The sequence below is a fragment of the Nomascus leucogenys genome, chromosome 1a (genome assembly GCF_006542625.1).
Source record: "Nomascus leucogenys isolate Asia chromosome 1a, Asia_NLE_v1, whole genome shotgun sequence".
NCBI classification, from domain to species: Eukaryota; Metazoa; Chordata; class Mammalia; order Primates; family Hylobatidae; genus Nomascus; species Nomascus leucogenys.
The window spans coordinates 22564138-22582946 of record NC_044381.1 but is presented as its reverse complement, the minus strand read 5'-3'; the positions used below and the strand labels follow the sequence as shown (position 1 = coordinate 22582946).

At 39.0% G+C, this 18809-nt stretch overlaps 1 protein-coding gene across 1 annotated transcript in view; it reads right to left on the bottom strand.

Annotated features, from left to right (window-relative positions):
- Positions 1 to 5530: 5530 nt before the first annotated feature.
- Positions 5531 to 18809, bottom strand: part of MTAP (methylthioadenosine phosphorylase) — a 151821-nt gene continuing 138542 nt past the window's right edge. Inside the window, exons 7-9 of the mRNA XM_012500770.2 lie at positions 15854 to 15962; positions 7695 to 7753; positions 5531 to 5601 (exon numbers count right to left, since the gene is read on the bottom strand). Coding sequence (XP_012356224.1) covers positions 5542 to 5601; positions 7695 to 7753; positions 15854 to 15962 — 228 coding nt within the window. The 3' untranslated portion in view covers positions 5531 to 5541. The remainder of the gene's footprint in view (positions 5602 to 7694; positions 7754 to 15853; positions 15963 to 18809) is intronic.

Below are 18809 nucleotides of genomic sequence, written 5' to 3'. Positions count from 1 at the left end.
CAGACTCCTGGGCTCAAGTGGTCTGCCTGCCTTTGCTTCCCAAAGTGCTGAGATTACAGGCGTGAGCCATCATGTCTGGCTTGTTCTAGTTTTCAAGGGAAATGCTTCCAATTTTTGCCCATTCAGTATGATGTTGTCTGTGGATTTGTCATACATGGCTCTAATTATTTAGAGGTATGTTTCTTCTACATAGTTTATAGAGAGTTTTTAATATGAAGAGATGCTGAATTTTATCAAAAGCCTTTTCTGCATGTATTGGAATTATCATGTGGTTTTCATTTTTAGTTCCATTTGTGTAATGAATCACACAAACATATGTTTTGTATATATTAAGCCAATCTTGCATCCCAGGGATAAAGCCTACTTGATAGTGGTGGATTAGCTTTACACTGTGCTGCTGGATTCAGTTGCTAGTATTTTCTTGAAGAGTTTTGCATCTATGTGCATCAAGGATAATGGCCTGAAGTTTTCTTTTTTTGTTTTGTCTCTGCCAGGTTTCATTATCAGGATGATGCTGGCCTCACAGAAGGAGGTGGGGAGGAGTCCCTCTTCCTCAATTTTTTGGAATAGTTTCATTATTAATGGCACCAGCTATTCTGTCTACATCTGGTAGAATTCGGCTGTGAATCTGTGTAGTCCTGGGCTTTTTATGTTTAGTAGATGATATGGTTTGTACCTGTGTCCCCACCCAAATCTCATACTCAATTTTAATCCCCAATGTTGGAGGTGGGGACTTGTGGGAGGTGATTGGATCATGGGAGTGGTTTCTAATGGTTTAGCACCATCCCACTACTGCTGTTCTCATGATAGAATTCTCACAAATCTGGTTGTTTAAAAGTGTGTAGCACCTCCCCTCTCTCTCTCTTCCCCCTGCTCTGGCCATGTAAGACATACATGCTTTCCCTTTGCCTTCTGCAATGATTGAAAGTTCCCTGAGGCCTTCCCAGAAGCTGTCATGCTTCCTGTACAGCTTGCAGAACTGTGAACCAATTAAACCTCTTTTCTTTATAGTTACCCAATCTCAGGTACTTCTTTATAGCAACATGAGAATGCATTAGTACAGTTGGCTTTTTATTACTGATTTAACTTTGGAACTCATTGTTTGTTTGTTTAGGGATTCAGTTTCTTCCTGGTTTATGTATCTTGGAATTTATCCATTTCTTCTAAATTTTCTTTTCTTTTTTTTTTTGAGATGGAGTCTCACTGTGTCACCAGGCTGGAGTGCAGTGGCGCAATCTCAGCTCACAGCAACCTCTGCCTCCTGGGTTCAAGTGATTCCTCTGCCTCAAGCCTCCCAAGTAGCTGGGACTACCAGCATGTGCCACCGTGCCCAGCTAATTTTTTTTTTTTTTTTGATATTTTAGTAGAGATGGGGTTTCACCATGTTGGCCAGGATGATCACGATCTACTGACCTCGTGATCCACCCTCCTTGGCCTCCCAAAGTGCTGGGATTACAGGCATGATTGACTGCATCCAGCCTTCTAAATTTTCTAGTTTGTGTGCTTAAAAGTGTTTATAGTAGTCTTCGATGTTTTTTTTTTATATATATCTGTGGGTTCAGTGGTAACGTCTCCTTTATCATTTCTAATTGTGTTTATTTGGAATGTCTGTCTTTTTTTCTTTATCGGTCTAGCCAGTAGTCTATCTATCTTATCAATATTTTCTAATAACCAACTCCTGGATTTGTTGATCTTTTGTATGGTTTTCAGTGTCTCAGTTTTCTTCGGTTCAGCTGTGATTTTGGTTATTTCTTGTCTTCTGGTGGCTTTGGGGTCTTGCTTTCTCTTGCTTCTCTACTTCTTCTGGTTGTGATGTTAGGTTGTTAATTTGAGATCTTTCTAAATTTTTGATGTGGGTATTTAGTGCTATAAACTTCCCCCTCTTAGCATGGCCTTAGCTGTTTCCCAGAGATTTGGATATGTTGTATCTTTTTCTCATTAATTTCAAAGAATTTATTTCTGCCTTAATTTTATTGTTTACCCAAAGGTTATTCCAGAGCAGATTGTTTAATTCCTATGTAATTTTATGGTTCTGAGTTATGTTCTTAGTACTTATTTCTATTTTTTGTTGTGCTGTGGTCTAAGATTGTGGTTGGTATAATTTCTGTTTTTTTTTTTAATTTGCTGAGTATTGTTTTATGTCTAATTTTGTGTTTGATTTTGGAGTATGTGCCATGTGGCAATGAGAAGAATGTATTTTTTGTTGTTTTGGGATGGCAAATTCTATAGGTATCTATTCGGTCCCTTTGGTCAAGTATTGCATTCAGGTCTTAAATATGTTTGTTAATTTTCTGCCTTGATGATCTGTCTAATTCTGTCAGTGGGATGCTGAACTCCCACTATTATTGCGTGGGGGTTCTAAGTCTCTTTGTAGGTCTCTAAGAACTTGTTTTGTGAATCTGGGTGCTCTTGTGTTAGATGTCTATCATATTTAGGATAGTTATATCTTCTTGTTGAATTGAACCATCAAATTGAAGGGAATTGTATAACACCCTTCTTTGTATTTTTTGATGTTTATTTGTTTAAAGTCCATCTTATCTGAAATTAAGATTGTAACCTCTGATTTCTTCTGTTTCATAGACTTTTCTTTGCCCCTTCATTTTGAGCCTATAGATAACGCTGCATGTGAGATTGTTCTCTTGAAGACAGCATACCATTGGGCCTTGCTTCTTTATTCAGCTTGCCACTCTGCGCCTTTTAATTGGATCATTTAGCCCATTAGGTTAGTACTAATGTGTGGATTTGATTTTGTAATCATGCTTTTAGCTGGTTATTATGCAGACTTTTTTTTCTGTGGGTGCTTTTCAGTGTCATTGGTCTGCGTACTTAAATGTGTTCCTGTAGTGGCTTGTAATGGTCTTTCCATATTTAGTGCTCCTTTCAGGACTTTTTATAAGGCAGGTGTGTTGGTAGTGAATTCCCTAAACATTTGCTTGTAAGAAAATGATCTTATTTCTTCTTTACTTGTGAAACTTAGTTTGGCCAGATGTAAAATTCTTGGTTGTAAATTTTTTCTTTAAGAATGCTGAATATATGGGGAGGCCGAGGTGGGTGGATCATGAGGTCAGGAGATCAAGACCATCCTGGCTAACATGGTGAAACCCTGTCTCTACTAAAAATACAAAAAAAAAAAAAAAAAAAATTAGCCCCACATGGTGGTGGGCACCTGTAGTCCCAGCTACTCAAGAGGCCGAGGCAGGAGAATGGTGTGAACCCAGGAGGCAGAGCGTGCAGTGAGCCAAGATGGCACCACTGCACTCCAGCCTGGGTGAAACAGTGAGACTCTGTCTCAAAAAAAAACAATGCTAAATATAGCTCCAAATCTCTTCTGTCTTGTAGAGTTTCTGCTGAAAGGTCTCCTGTAAGCCTGATGGGATTTCCTTTGCAAGTGACTTGCCCATTTTCTCTAGCTGCCTGTCTCATGAGGTTGAGGAAGTTTTATGTATGACATCCTAAAATATGTTTTCCAAGTTTCTTGCTTTCTCCCCATCTCTTTCATGGATGCCAGTGAGTCCTATAATTGGTCTCGTTACATAATCCTCTATTTCTTGGAGGTTTTGTTTATTCTTTTTTTTTTTTTTCTTTTTTTTTTTTTTTTTTTTTTTTAATTATACTTTAGGGTTTTAGGGTACATGTGCACAATGTGCAGGTTTGTTACATATGTATCCATGTGCCATGTTGATTTCCTGCACCCATTAACTCGTCATTTAGCATTAGGTGTATCTCCTAATGCTGTCCCTCCCCCCTCCCCCCACCCCACAACAGTCCCCAGAGTGTGATGTTCACCTTCCTGTGTCCATGAGTTCTCATTGTTCAAGGACTAACAACAAAAATACCAGAAGCTAGTGGCGTAAACAACAGAAATTTATTTATCATGGTTCTGGAGGCTGGGAAGTCCCAGATCAAGGCACTGGCAGAATTAGTGTCTGGTGAGGGCCTGCTTTCTGCTTTACAGATGGCCCCCTTGTCACTGTGTCCCCACATAGCAGAAGCGATGAGAGAGCTTTCTGGAGTCCTTTTTCTAAGGGTACTAATTCCATTGATGAGGGTTGCATGCTCATTACCTAATTATTTCCCCAAAGAGCCACCTCCTAATCCCATCACATTGGGGGATTTTAACACATAAATTTTAGGGGGAGACAACATCAGTCTATAACAAAGGCAGAGGTGTACAAGTCAAGAAACACCAGATTTCCAGCAAATCATTAGAATCTAGGAGACAGTCATGGAAAAGAATCTCCCTCATCAACCCAGAAGGAAACAGCCTTACCAGCACCTTGATCTCAGATATTTAGCCTCCAGAGCTTAGAGGCAATACATTTCTGCTATTTAAACCACCCAGTTTGTGATACTTTGTTATACACCCCTAGTAAACTAATATACCAACCCTCAGGTATAAACCCTGTCTCATTTTAAGATTTATGCCATTCAACGCAACTCTTCCTTCAGCTCTCGGTTTAATGATTATTTCCTCCAGAATACTTCTTTGATCCTTTTACAGAACCTTTTTTTCTTGAGCACTTATCTACCTCAGTTTACAATTACACAGGATTTAATGTTGCTAGATTAATATTGGCCTTACCTCTATATTCTAAACTCCATGATAGCAGCAAAAATATTTTTACACACCATCATATCCCTAAAGTAGGTACTTGGCAAATATTTGTTGAATGAATTAAAGCATTCCTTTGTCTCAAAAGTTGATTCCTTTTTGAAATACAAATAACCTTTGTCAAATATAATCCACCAAGCCTTATCAGTTATACAATATTTAATATGTACATGAATGTCAGCCCTAAGAGGGCACTGAGCTTTGTTATCAGATAATTGTTTCCTAAATGGCAATTGGCTTCTTTCTGAATCCTAATTTTTTTTTTAATCTTGTCCACTTTGACCATTATTTTATTGACTTCCACAGGGCTTTGGTCTCCAGAATCATCTTTATGGTTTTTTAGCAGCAGTTGCCTCTGATACTTTTGTGGGTATCTTGGCAGCAATCGCCAGATTTTAATTTGTTATAGGCATTACCTGGCATCTTGGCCACATTCCTACTTTTGACAATGTTTGTCTTCTAGTAAGGTTTTAGAACATTCAGAAGCATATAGTGTGTCATAAATTTTAGTTTCAAGTGGCGAAAACTTTTTAACTTCCAATACTATGTTGAATAGGAGTGGTGAGAGAGGACATATAGAGAAAACTTTTCTAAATAGTATCTACAGACAGCTAGTGCTAATCTTGATATTAGCCAGGGATATACTATTACTCACCTTGGGGAAGATAATACCATGATGATGAATGTGGACGCAAGGGAACCACAACCTATGAGATGCTTCTTAGATTTTTTCTTTAAATGTATTTTCCCAATTGGATCTCCAATGGCAGACATTGTACAGGGAAATGATGGTGGATTCAGATACCAGACAAAGCCAAGGGAAAAAGTACCAAAATTCAGCTGCATAACTGGTACATTTTAAAATTTAATTTAAATTTAAGTAACTATTAAATGTGCAGGGTTTGAAAATCAAATATTACTATAGGGTGTCATGATTTCATACAAATATATACTTCGTCTTTGCTCCAACTCACTTTGAAAGTTGTCACCTGAAAGCAAATATAAGAGGGTTGTAACTTTTAGCACCCCTTTCCACTTCTGTGGGTTGGGGGAAGAAAGGGAGTAAAGATAATGTTCAAGCACCAATGGTTGGCAATTTAGCTAATCACACCTATGTAATAAAACCTCCATACCAACCTCTAAACTTTGGGGTTCAGAGAGCTTCTGGGTTGGTGAACACAATGAGGTGCTAGGATGACGGTGCACCTGGAGAAGGCATGGAAGAAAGAGCCCCCATACCTTGCCTCATGAATCTCTTCCAAAAGAGATTGGCTATTCCTAAATTGTAGTTTTCATTATAAACTGGCAATCATAAGTGTTTTCCTAAGTTCCCATTAATCATCCTAGTAAATTACTGAACATGAGGAAGAGGTCAAGGGAACCCTCAAATCTGTAGTCAGCTGGGTAGAAGTCATAGCCAGATACTGGAGGAAATTAGAATTCAGGATCCAGTTCAGTTTACAAGTAGATAACAAAACCTCAAAGACAGTGAACTAGGCTAGAATCTAACAACGGGTATGCTATAGTTTTCTACTAATATATACTTTCTCTCTTTATAGTCGTGCCCATTCCAAAAATAATCACAGTAAAACTGATTTGTTTGCAAAATAGGCCTAGTCCTGTTACACTCGGCCTGATTACTTACATTAGTAAGAATAGTGATTCACTATATAAGCTTTTTCAAATTATACTTTGCTGGGACTTTTAATAAGGAGCCTCAAATTAGAATTTAAAAAGTCTTTCCAAGCTAGGAAGGCAAGCCAAGGACTTGTCATCAGACTTCATCTGCAATGCCTATAATTTTGGGTGAATTCTCTTCTTCATTAGGTTCTTAAAATCTCCTTAAGCGTCCTGACCCTTCGAAAAAGTGAATTTTCTCTCAATCTGTAAGGTGAGGAATCCTGTGAGCAAGGTACCAGGCCAGTTTTTTCCAAGGGGCTTCATTGGGCTCATAAAGTCAAACTTAGTTCCTAAAAACTGTATGGTCATATAATTTTTTTTTTTTTTTTTTTTTTTTTTTGAGATAGAGTTTCGCTCTTGTTGCCCAGGCTGGAGTGCAGTGGGGCGATCCTGGCTCACCACAGCCTCCACCTCCTGGGTTCAAGCGATTCTCCTGCCTCTGCTTCCTGAGTGGCTGGGATTACAGGTGCCCACCATCATGCCCAGCTAATTTTTTTGTATTTTTAGTAGAGACAGGGTTTCACCATGTTGGCTACGCTTGGTTTCAAACTCCCGACCTCAGGTGATCCACCTGCCTCGGCCTCCCAAAGTGCTGGGATTACAGGCATGAGCCACCGCGCCTGGCTGGTCATATAAAATTTAATGCATATTTAAAAATATGATATTCTATTTAAAACCTTGGTAATATAACCAGTGTTTCTAATTGTGTCCTGTTATAGGAAGAATATATTCTTTTTTTTTTTTTTTGAGACAGAGTCTGACTTTGTCACCCAGGCTGGAGTGCAGTGGCACAATCTCAGATCACTTCAGCCTCCACTTCCCAGGTTCAAGCAATTCTTGTGCCTCAGCCACCTGAAGAGCTGGGATTACAGGCGTGCACCACCACACCTGGCTAATTTTTGTATTATTATTTTTTTTCATAGAGATGGGGTTTCACCATGTTGGCCATGCTGGTCTCAAACTCCTGGCCTCAAGTGATCAGCCCTCCTTGGCCTCCCAAAGTGCTGGGATTACAGGCATGAGATACTGTGCCCAGCCCAGAAGAACATATTCTTATTGCAGTTATGCATATAACTATATTGCCTTGGAAATAATAATACTTGCTAATAGTTTCTGAATTTTGGAGGGATCAGGTAAGAGAAAAAGTATATGCTTCTTTTCTGTTGATAAAGGTATAATCTGCTAAATTTCTATAAGCTACAGATAGCTTAAGGAAAAAAAAGAAAAAGTTACGTTAAATCTGAAAAATTAGACATTAAAGAAACGCCAATGTTTCAAACAAAAAGTCATAAAATTATCATTATTATCAATACATTTTATCCCATGTGCATTAGTCCGTTTTCACACTGCTGATAAAGACGTACCAGAGACTGGGAAGAAAAAGAGGTTTAATTGGACTTACAGTTCCACATGGCCGGGGAGGCCTCAGAATTATGGCGGGAGCTGAACGGCACTTCTTACCTGATGGTGAAATGAGGAAAAAGCAAAAGCAGAAACCCCTGATAAACCCATCAGATCTCTTGAGACTCTTCACTATCACGAGAATAGCATGGGCAAGACCAGCCTGCATGATTCAATAACCTCTCCCTGGGTCTCTCCCACAACATGTGGGAATTCTGGGAGATACAATTCAAGTTGAGATTTCTGTAGGGGCACAGCCAAACCATATCACCATGTAATTAATTTTTCTTCTACTTGATCTCGGGTTAGCAATTTTATAAATTTAGTTTTTCCAATAGAGTCCTGGAAATTCTTATGCAGTCCAATGTTATGATCTTAAAGTTACCAGAAAATCATACCTTTCAATCTTTTCCATAAATCTTCCTGAAAACAAAGCATTTGGAATAACTTTCAGGAAAGTATCAGAGTAAAACTACTGTTTGTGGATGACAACAGACTTAAAAATAGCCATGGTTAAAGATCTGATGAAAGTTCACTATAATGCAATTGACAATGTAATTTGTTATTTCTGAGAAATACAACATTTTAAGGTAACTAAAATTATGACTGATAACATATCAGGACATATCAGAGTTGTGGAAGTTCACAGAACATCTGGAAAACTTACATGAATAATATTATAACATAAGAAGGTTAAACATCACCCTTATTTGACAACTTCCTATGCAATTCTCTTTCTCTCCCTTCCTTTCTTCCTTCCTTCCTTCCTTCCTTCCTTCCTTCCTTCCTTCCTTCCTTTCTCTTCCTTCCTTTCTTTCCTTTCTTTTTTTTTCAGGGTCTCATTTTCTTGCCCAAGCTGGAATACAGTAGCATAATCATGGCTAACTGCAGTCTGAACCTCCTTAGGTTCAGGTGATCCTCCCACCTCAGCCTCCCAAGTAGCTGGGACTACAGGCATGAGACACCAAGTTAGGCTAATTTTTTTTTTTTTTGAGATGGAGTCTCGCTCTGTTGCCCAGGCTGGAGTGCAGTGGTGTGATCGTGGCTCACTGTAACCTCTGCCTCCCGGGTTCAAGCAATCCTCCTGCCTTAGCCTCCCAAGTAGCTGGAACTACAGGCGCACGCCGCCATGCCTGGCTAATTTTTTGTATTTTTAGTAGAGATGGGGTTTCACCTTGCTGCCCAGACTGGTCTTGAACTCCTGAGCTCAGGCAATCAGCCCGACTTAGCCTCTCAAAGTGCTAGGATTACAGGCATAAGCCACCACGCTGGGCTGCCAGGCTAATTTTTGTAGAGACGGGTCTCCCTATGTTGCTCACGCTGGTCTCAAACTCCCAGGCTCAAGTGATCTGCCTACCTTGGCCTCCCAAAGTGCTAGAATTACAGGCCTGAGCCACTGTGCCTGACCTCTCTTTCTATAAGGAAAGAAAACAAAGTCTTTTGAGATATTCCAGGAATCCATCTGGAAAATCCTACTTAGCTTGAGGTTAAAAAAAAGATTTAGTTTAGAATTTGGTTTTAGGAAGTCTGGCAAAAATATCAAATGTTTTAAACACTTGATTAAATATATCAAAAGTCACTGTGAAGACACAAAAAGTAACAACTAAAAGGTTTCAAAGGCAAATAGAGAAAGTTTAATAACTGTAAAACAAAACAAAACAAACAAAACTTTAGCTCTTTTATTGGGAAGATTCAATTTTCTTAAGTAATTAAAGACCAAAAAAAGGCAACATGAAGCACAAAGAATTATTTTGAGAAAACACAAAATCTTCATTTTGTAGGCCGATTAGTTACAAGGGAAAGGAAAATTTTTCACAACCACTTTTAAAAACTGGAGCAATACTCTTTAAAAAGAAAACTGTCATTTTCACAGAGAAGACCAAATTCTAGTTTTGCATTGGTTTACTTTTGATATTAAGACTCTTTTTTTTTTTGAGATGGAGTCTCACTGTGTCACCAGGCTGGAGTGCAGTGGTGTGATCTCAGTTCGCTGCAACCTCTACCTCCTGGGTTCAAACGATTCTCCTGCCTCAGCCTCCCTAGTAGCTGGGACTACAGGTGCGCACAACCACACCCAGCTAATTTTTGTATTTTTAGTAGAGATGGGGTTTCGCCATGGTCTTGATTTCTTGACCTCGTGATCTGCCCACCTTGGCCTCCCAAAGCGCTGGGATTACAGGCGTGAGCCACAGTGCTTGGTCAAGACTCATTTTTAAAACCTTATAATACATTCAGTTCTAGCCAACTTGTCCATACAAGAGTCATTCATTTTGTGTGTGTATCATCTCTCTTCCTTTTTGTATCCATTTAGATTTTATCTTTCATTCATTCTGAAACAACCTTTAAATAACCTCTAAACTAGACAAAATTATTCTTCCTTTTCCTTAAAACAAAGCACATCCTTATACCTTATGGCTTTCCTTACCAAAAGCATGTCTTACTTTCTTTGCATATAGTTATCTCCCTTATTATTTTTAGTCTTTTTAACTACTCTATATTAGTTAAAATTGTTAACTCTTAGTAACTTCAATTTCTAGTGAAAACTAGGAAATAAGAATTTGTGAACTGTTATGGGGCATTCCATAAATTGGTAAATCTATAAATATACGATTTTATAATTTCTGTAGAAGTATATTCTTTCTCATAGTACATTTTAAAGTGTTTTTTAAACAGATGTAAATATATTTAGTTCCTTTGTAATAAAAACCAAAAGTAGATTAACTTATGTTAAGCAATTAATGTTTCAGCATTTTATGTTATTTGGAAATGATCTAAATATTTAATGAATGTCCATTATCTAATTTAATTTAGCAAAACTCTACAGGCATAAGTTAACAATGAGAAGCTATTGAGAAAGAAAAGTAGCTCAGAGCAGTCTGAACTATGTGAGGTATGCAAAATTTATCATCATCTGTCTGGATAGATATGTCCAAACAATACAGTGTGGTTCCAGGAGATGAAGACATCAAATACCATGGCCTCCAATGTGAAATGCCATCAAATACAAAATTCCCTCCAAACACCTTGGAAGCGACCATATCTGTATTGTTAACCAATACTTGTGGAGTTAAATTCAAATACATTGACTTATGGATTCATAATTTTTATTTTAAAAAGGCAGCTCTGACTGAGTGGACAACCTCATCACTGGAGATCTCCTATACATTGATCTTTAGATCAGCACAAGAAGTAGAAAACATATTTATTTGGTTGCCTTCGGAAATAAAAATATTTTTCAGATCTGGCTTTTGTTAGTAATTGTCTTTATTTGCATTATGTCTTTTATTCTCAAATTGATTATACTTTGTACTTCTAGATGTCTAAAATCAACAAAAAAACTAAAATAATGATAGCTAGATGCTTAGAAATGATCCAACATGCCATGGCTCCTTTGTAAGCAGATGACCTGAAATACCATTGCCCTGTCCCTTTGTGTTGCCAATCAACTTGGCCGTGAGACTTCACTGCATTCTTAAGCCATTTTATCTCTCCTCTCTTCCTTCGATGTGGGATGAGACTAACTGAAACTAAGTCTTCCAGTGACATGGGACAAACTTACATCTAAAATGTTGATCATCAATACTTTCAGAAGAAAAAAAAACTCAACCAAAAGGAAGAGAAAGAAACGTAGCTCAGAAGAGTCTGAACTATATAAAGTATGCAAAATTTATCAGGCCCAGAGAGACATGAGTGTGAGATTTTTGTCACACCCTGCCCCAAATCCATGCCCAGGGGATGTGACCCTCACCCACTATGTTCATGCTCCTGGAATTTGCGGTTAAAAAAAAATGTACAGCCAATCAATAGTTTATATGCAACTAAAGAACTGCCCCTTCTTTAAAAAAAAAAAAAAAGAACCGCTTATAACTGCTGCTAATTGGAGTTTATATTCATAGCAACTTGAAGACGTGTCTCCCACATTGCAGTTCTCAAATTTGGCCCAAATAAACTGTTTATATTAATCTTGCCTCCATTTCTTTTGTTAAGAAGTTGACACAATTTTAAGTATCCGTATTAAAAAATAATTACTATTGAAAAGTTCATTTATAATTTCTATTCTGTTTACATTAATTCAATCGTTCTTAATCGTAATTGACTTATTTATGAAATTTCATTAGACAGACAAATCTAGTCAACATCTCAAGTTATTAATATTTTCCTATTAACTATTTTTACAGCATATGTATTGTTAGTCAAACATCACAAAAGCAAGAACCCAAAAAAAAGTTAAGGCCGGGCTTGGTGGCTCATGCCTGTAATCCCAGCACTTTGGGAGGCCGAGGCGAGCAGATCATGAGGTCAGGAGTTCGAGACCAGCCTGACCAACATGGTGAAACCCCATCTCTACTAAAAATACAAATATTAGCTGGGCATGGTGGTGCACGCCTGTAATCCCAGCTACTCAGGAGGCTGAGGCAGGAGAATCGCTTGAACCCGGGAGGTAGAGGTTGCAGTGAGCTGAGATTGCGCCACTGCATTCCAGTCTGGGGCAACAGAGCAAGACTCCATCTCAAAAAAAAAACAAAAAAAGTTAAATATTTGTTTTCGTTTTGTTTTTTTTTTTGCTTTACTGCTATACTTAATATATACTTGCTTTACTGCTGTACTTAATAAAGTAATAGCTACTACATTTTCACTTTTGCTCTTAAACTGATAGTTTTATAATCTTAAACATCTAGTTACAATAAGAAACTTATTTGCCTAGTAACCCCTGGTAGAAAAAACTGTTTGTATGTATTATATTTAATGTTGACAACTCTGAAGACATGCCTGCTTTAGTTAATCCAACAAACTTAATTTTTATTTACTGAAGATTATCCCACATCATACTGTTAAAGAGAACTAAAGACAGCCTGAGAAGGACTCCATACTTCTATATTTGAGTCCTTGTGGATGAACTGCAACCTAACTTAACAGATAGACAAGATTGAAAACCTAACTTAGGAGTATGTTCCTGTAACAATAGCTGAGTCTTGGCCAATTCTAGTAGCCATACTTCAACCACTTAGACATTGCTGAGTGTTCAAACTGTGTTCAAATAAGGCAAACACCAACCTGTAACCAGTCCGGCTGTTTCTGAACGTCACTTCTAATTTCTGTATGTCACTTCCCTTTTTTTGTCTATAAATTTGTTCTGACCATGAGGCGTCCCTGGAGTCTCCATGAATCAGCTGTAACTCTGGAGGCTGCCTGATTCTTGAATCATTCATTGCTCAATTAAACTCCTTTAAGTTTAATTTGGCTGAAGTTTGTTCTTTTAACAATATCAACTTGAAGAACATTTGGGCTAGGTCTTATTTTTCTGAAAGTTTAAAAAATAATTTGTATAAGTACTTTTTCTTTAAGGCAACTAAATACAGCTCTTTATAAGTTAATTTTAGGATAGTCTCTAGAGGTAGAAAAATATTACACATACATGCATACACAGACATACATAAAACACAGACAGAAGCAGATTTCACAGTTTTCATTTGAAAACTGTAGCCATGTGCCAGGTACAATAATACAAAAACAGTTTATGAAAGAATTTCTGAATCCAAATTGTGTTTCTGGCAGATGGAACAAGTTAAGATTATCTACAAGATGGCTAAAGTTTTTCACTGTTTCTGGGAGAAAAAACAAGATTTTTTTATTTGCTCAATTTCCAATTAGCTCTTTTTCTTCTTATTCTTCTGGTGAGTAATCTCCCTGGCATTTGCATATCAAAGAGATAACCCTCAGGTCCTAGAGGAGGCAGGGTGGAAAATGTAGATCTTAATGGCAGAGAGCCAGAAAAAGCACCTTAAACAAAGGTAAGGTTTGTTATTTAAGCTCCTTCTCCATTGGTTAAGAGTGTTTGGTGATTTAGTCCTTCTTTTCTTCCTGATGCAGAGAGAGAGACAAGCTTATAAATGGAGACTTCCTTTGTAGATATAAATTTCTCTTACAAAGAGTCTCAAAATAACTCTCTCAAAATAATCTTTATGCCAGATAGCATATTTTGGCAACTAATTCAGCTAGATCTGTGTCTTCCCAACCCAGCTTTAAAAAAAAAAAGCTAGATTACTGAGTTCAGGATGGTGCCCATGAATAAACAGGGCAAAGCATGTTCTATACCTAGACTCAGTGTGGATAGCTTCAGCAAATTTCTGAGAGTTTTCCTTTGGGATAAGAAAGCTTTTTACTATTGCCTCTGAGCTTAGATTTTGACTAAAGCATATAGGTGGCTAAAGAAAGCCCAGCTGGTTTATTCTGAGGGACTAATTTCATAAGGCATTTTTTTTCTAACTTTTTGTCTTCAAAGTGGAAAAATAACTGAGGGAAAAAGTAATTAGAAAAACTGAGTGAAAAGTAAAAAACTGAGTGAAAAGTAAAAAAACTCAGTGAAAAGTAATTCAGAGTAATTAGGCAGAGGAGCGTAGAAAGAAGGATATTGTAAGGACTCAATGGGTTCTTCTTGCCTGCTGCCCAGATAGAGCTGATTTATCATTTATTAAGGCAGGGGAATTGCAATAGAGAAAGAGTTTTACACATGTAGAGTTGGCTAAATGGGAGATGTGTTTTATTATTGCTCAAATCAGCTTCCCTGGAAATTTGAAAGCTAGAGTTTTTCATGGATGGTTTGGGGGAGGAATGGGGCTGTTTAGGCAATAAGTGCTTGCTGCTAATTGGTTGGGGGTGCAATCATAGGGGTGTGGAAAATAGTCCTTATGCATGCTGAGTTGCTTCTGGATGGGGCCACAGGAGTGGTTGGTGGGTCCAGGTGGAGCCATCGGTAGTCAGACACACAAAAAACCTGAAAAGACATCTCAACAGGCCAATCTTAGGTTCTAAAATACTGATGTTATCTGCAGGAGTAATTGAAGAAGTTGCATATTTTGTGACCTCCAGAATAATGGCTGGAAACTGTTTATATCTACACCTTAGCAGAATTCAGACTCCTCTATGCCCCTTGCCTGGTGGCCTCTCATCAGCTTTGCTGAGGTGGTTGAATTTTAGGGAAGGACTATTATTTAAACTATAGACCAAGTGTCTCCCAAAGTTAGCTTGGCCTAAGCCCAGGAATAATTATGGGCAGCTTGAAGGCTAAAGGCAAGTTGGGGTTTGGCTTGATCAGATTACCCCTACTGCCATAATTTTCTCACTGTTACAATTTTTGCAAAGGTGGTTTCAATTGAGGGAAGAAGCAGTTGGAGTTAAGTCAGTCGACGTACATTTTTGTTCCATTATCATTTTGCCTTTTGTAAAAAGTTTTTTTAAAAGAAAAAAAAATAGAGTCTCATTCTGTTGCCAGGCTGGAGAGCCGTGGCATAATCAAGGCTCACTGCAGCCTTAACCTTGTAGGCTCAAGCTATCCTCCTGTTAGCAGCAGCAAATCTGTATGGGTCTGCAGCAGCTTGATTTTTGCCTTCTTGAAGGAAATAATTCTTCCAAGGGGCATAAGGCATAGTGAAAGAATGAGGCAAGTTTTTGAGCAGGAGTGAAATTTAAAAAGTTTTAAAGCAGGAATGAAAGGAAGTAAAGTACACTTAGAAGAGGGCCAAGTGGGCAACTTGAGAAATCCCAGTGCCCTGTTTGACCTTAGACTTGGGGTTTTATATATTGGCATGCTTCTGGGGTTTTGCATCTCTCCTCTTTTGATTTTTCCTTGGGGCAGGCTGTCTACATGTGTGTGAGTCATGTGTTTCTAGAGGAAGTCTGTATACCAGTTAAACTCCACCATTTTGCCTCTTAGTGCACACGTTTGAGCCTGCTTGCTCAAATCCTGAGATCTTACTAGGAAGCTGCTGATCACCAGCTTCAGGAGTTTTCTATCTATTGGGAGATTGTCTTTCCCTGCTGCCAGTTGCAACCTATTATTATTTTAGAGAGAGAGTTTAACAACCACCTGATGATCATCTGATACTCACCTGACATTCCTAGTTGAAGGGGGTCTCTTCTCCCTTGCTCATGTCTGCCTAATTACCTACTCTAACATTTTCCCCCACAAGAATCCACGACCCAATTCTTTGGGCAAATGGATGAAGGTCAGTCTTCCGTAACTGCTTCCTGCTGATAGAGGTGTGGTGGTGATTGTTCTGTGAGTCTTGGCCTCTTGCTAGCTGTCAGGGCAGGGTGGCTGCGTGGGTTGGTGGAAGCAGTATCCAGCCAAGTCTAAGGGAGACAGGGGCAGGATTTCACCTCTGCCATGTCCCACTGATGGGAAGTCTAGGAGTCCTCTGTAGAAGGGTGACTCTTGAATATTGAAAGGATGGTATCCCTCACTGAGGATCATCTGGAACTTGATCATCTAAAGGTGAGAGAAAGGAGACAAATTGGGTTATTAGATTTTTGAAGATGTGGACTGAAAGGAGCAAAAGTAGAGGCTAACATGTGGGCCTAAAAAGGGAAGAACCCAGGGAAGATCCCATTTCCAGGTTCCTTACCAATCTAACTAACCATCAGAGGCTTGTTCTTGTAAGCTGGAGGCTCGATTTAGGAGTTGTCTGATGTTGTTTTGTACTTTTATTGATTGATTTACCCAAAAGCAACATTTTTCATCTAAAGCTAAACAAATTCCTCCCTGTGCTGCCGTTAGCATATCTAGTCCTTGACAATTTTGGAGGACTACAACTGCTAAAGTGTTAATTTGTTCTGGCCATGGTTAAGGTTTTAGCCATGATATTAAAATTGCTGGCTATTTCCTTTCAGAGTTGGCTATAGGTCAAGGAGGGTTTTGAGATTCTGGCAGCTTAGGTTCTCATACCAGCTATAATGCTGAGGCCCATAAGAAGGGGAATTAATTGGATAGCCCTTTTCGCCCTGGGCAAGATAGAATTCCCATGGATTGGTACTGGAAGAGAGAGATTGCCAGGGAGTATAAACATGTCCAGGGGTACATAATCTATGGTACAAGTTCCAGTCCATTTAGTGAGGAGGCATTGGTAAACTGATTGGCCACAAACACAGAAGGCTCCTTGGGTTTTAAGACAAGTAGAGATGTCAAAACAAAATAAGAGATGAGGACAGCCCCCCAAAATACCAAGGATAACAACACACCCAGGTAGCTGGTAGCTACAGTCATGCCTGCTAACACTTGGGTGCATGGAGTTTGGCTCTGATTAGCTCCCTTGGTTTCATTTTCCCAAAAAAAGAGAATTTTGAGTTTAGTCCATTAGAACCCATTCTGCTGTGGAGCTGAGGTTGGCAATTTGCAGACATTGGTTATAATCATCAGGCTGGAACTAGAAATTTCAAGTACTGCATGAGCTTGGGCATTGCTGGCAAAACTGAATGGACTTATTTAGCAAAGTTGCCTGAAGAAAGATAACATCTGAAAGTTTGGGGAATCTTGGTTGATGATGGAATTGGTTTTGGGTGTATGTTCGATCAGTCTGTTGCTTAGAATCTACAGAGAGAGTAACATTACAAGCTATACTGGGAAAGAGCCTACATCCACTCCATTTTTTTCTTTTGGCCATAAGACAAATAGGGGTTATTCCCATTAAAGAGATATTAGAAAAGATTGATCCAAAAATGAGAGGTTCCTTGTGGATGTCAAGGAAATACTGCTTTGCTTTTGCAAAAAATGTTATTTGCAGACCCAAATAGCTCTTTCACATTAGGGTCCTGTTGAAAGGAAATACGTAATTCTATGTCTATGCTTGTCCAATTTCTGGTACAGGCTGGATAAGCTCTCCCTGGTGTTTTAGAGAAAGAGCTGGTACATAACCAGCATTTGGTGGAGTAAGGGGATCGTGTGTTTTGGAGCAATTGCTGAGCTTTTTCTAATAATGGGAAATCAGGATGGCAGTGTGCTGCCAGTAAAGCATTGAGTATGAGAACCAACAGGAGCAGAGAGAGCCATGGTGACCTAAGGTGATTGTGAAAGAGAGAAATTGATCACAAAGCAAGCTGCCACTGGAACTCCTGGTGGTGTACAAGTTGGGATTAAAATAGTGATAATAATCAGAGCAATTGTTAGTAAAATTCCTAATACTAGGATCACCTTACTTTGAGGTGAAAGGACGTTGAGGGGGCATTACTTATATTTTCACTAAAAGAGGAATTTCAGGTCTTCCAGTGCCTCACAAGTGTATTCTGGAGCCGAGGGTGTTGGTTCTGGCTCTGGTGTTTCGTGGCCTTTCCATGACTTCACCCAGGTATAATGTATCCAGCTGGCTATCTCTGGTACTTTAATGGCTGTGGGAATAGATACTGGAGCAGTGAAGTGGCCCCCCCAGACTACAGTTTGTTAGGAATTTGGGGTTTCGACCTTCCAAGCTTTAATGAGAACTAGAGCCTGGAAGATACAGAGGCTGGGATTTTTTTCCCTTCCGATGTTGGGTTTGTTTTTAACCCATATTCCCAGAGAGTCTGTTGGAAGCCTGCTAAAGAAGAAACATACTGCGTGATTTTGGCAGTTTCTTCATCTAGTATCAGATAAGCCCGAATATAGAAATGGCCTACCATATAAGATCTCAAAGGGGCTTAATTGCTAGGGAGCCTTAGGGGCAATACAGATCTGAAGGAGGGTTAAATGTAAGAGGTCCACCCATGACTGCTATTTCTTGACAGAGATTATTGAGGATGCATTTCAGGGTTTGGTTAATTCTTTCCACTTTTCCTGAAGATTGCAGTTCTCAGGCAAAGTGAGGGTACCACTTTATGCCTAGGGCATTACTAACCTGTTAAGGTACTTGGGGAAAAAAAGATGAATCATTGTCACTCTGCAATGACCTGGGGAGTTCAAAGCAGGGAATGAGTTCCTTTAGGAGCAAGTCAGCTATCTCCTGTGCCTTTTCAGTCCTTGTGGGGCAGGAGTCTTCCCATTCTGTGAAGGTACCTACACAGACCTCAAGAGGTACTTACACCTGTGGCATGTGAGTAGCTGAGTGAAGTCCATCTACCAGTCCTCCCCAGGGTATGTACCTGTCCTTTGGATTTGACTTATTATGGAGGGGGCTTCCCCATTTAGGGATTATTTATGGTGCACAAGGTGCAGGCTTGACAAACCTACTGAATAGTTTTGTTTAGTCCCTTCCCACTGAACACCCATTTACAAATTTGCCCTAGACTGTCCTTTTCAAGGTGGCATGAGTCATGTAAACATTTGATGACTTTCCACTGGGAGGCATTAGGTAGATGGAGAAGTTCT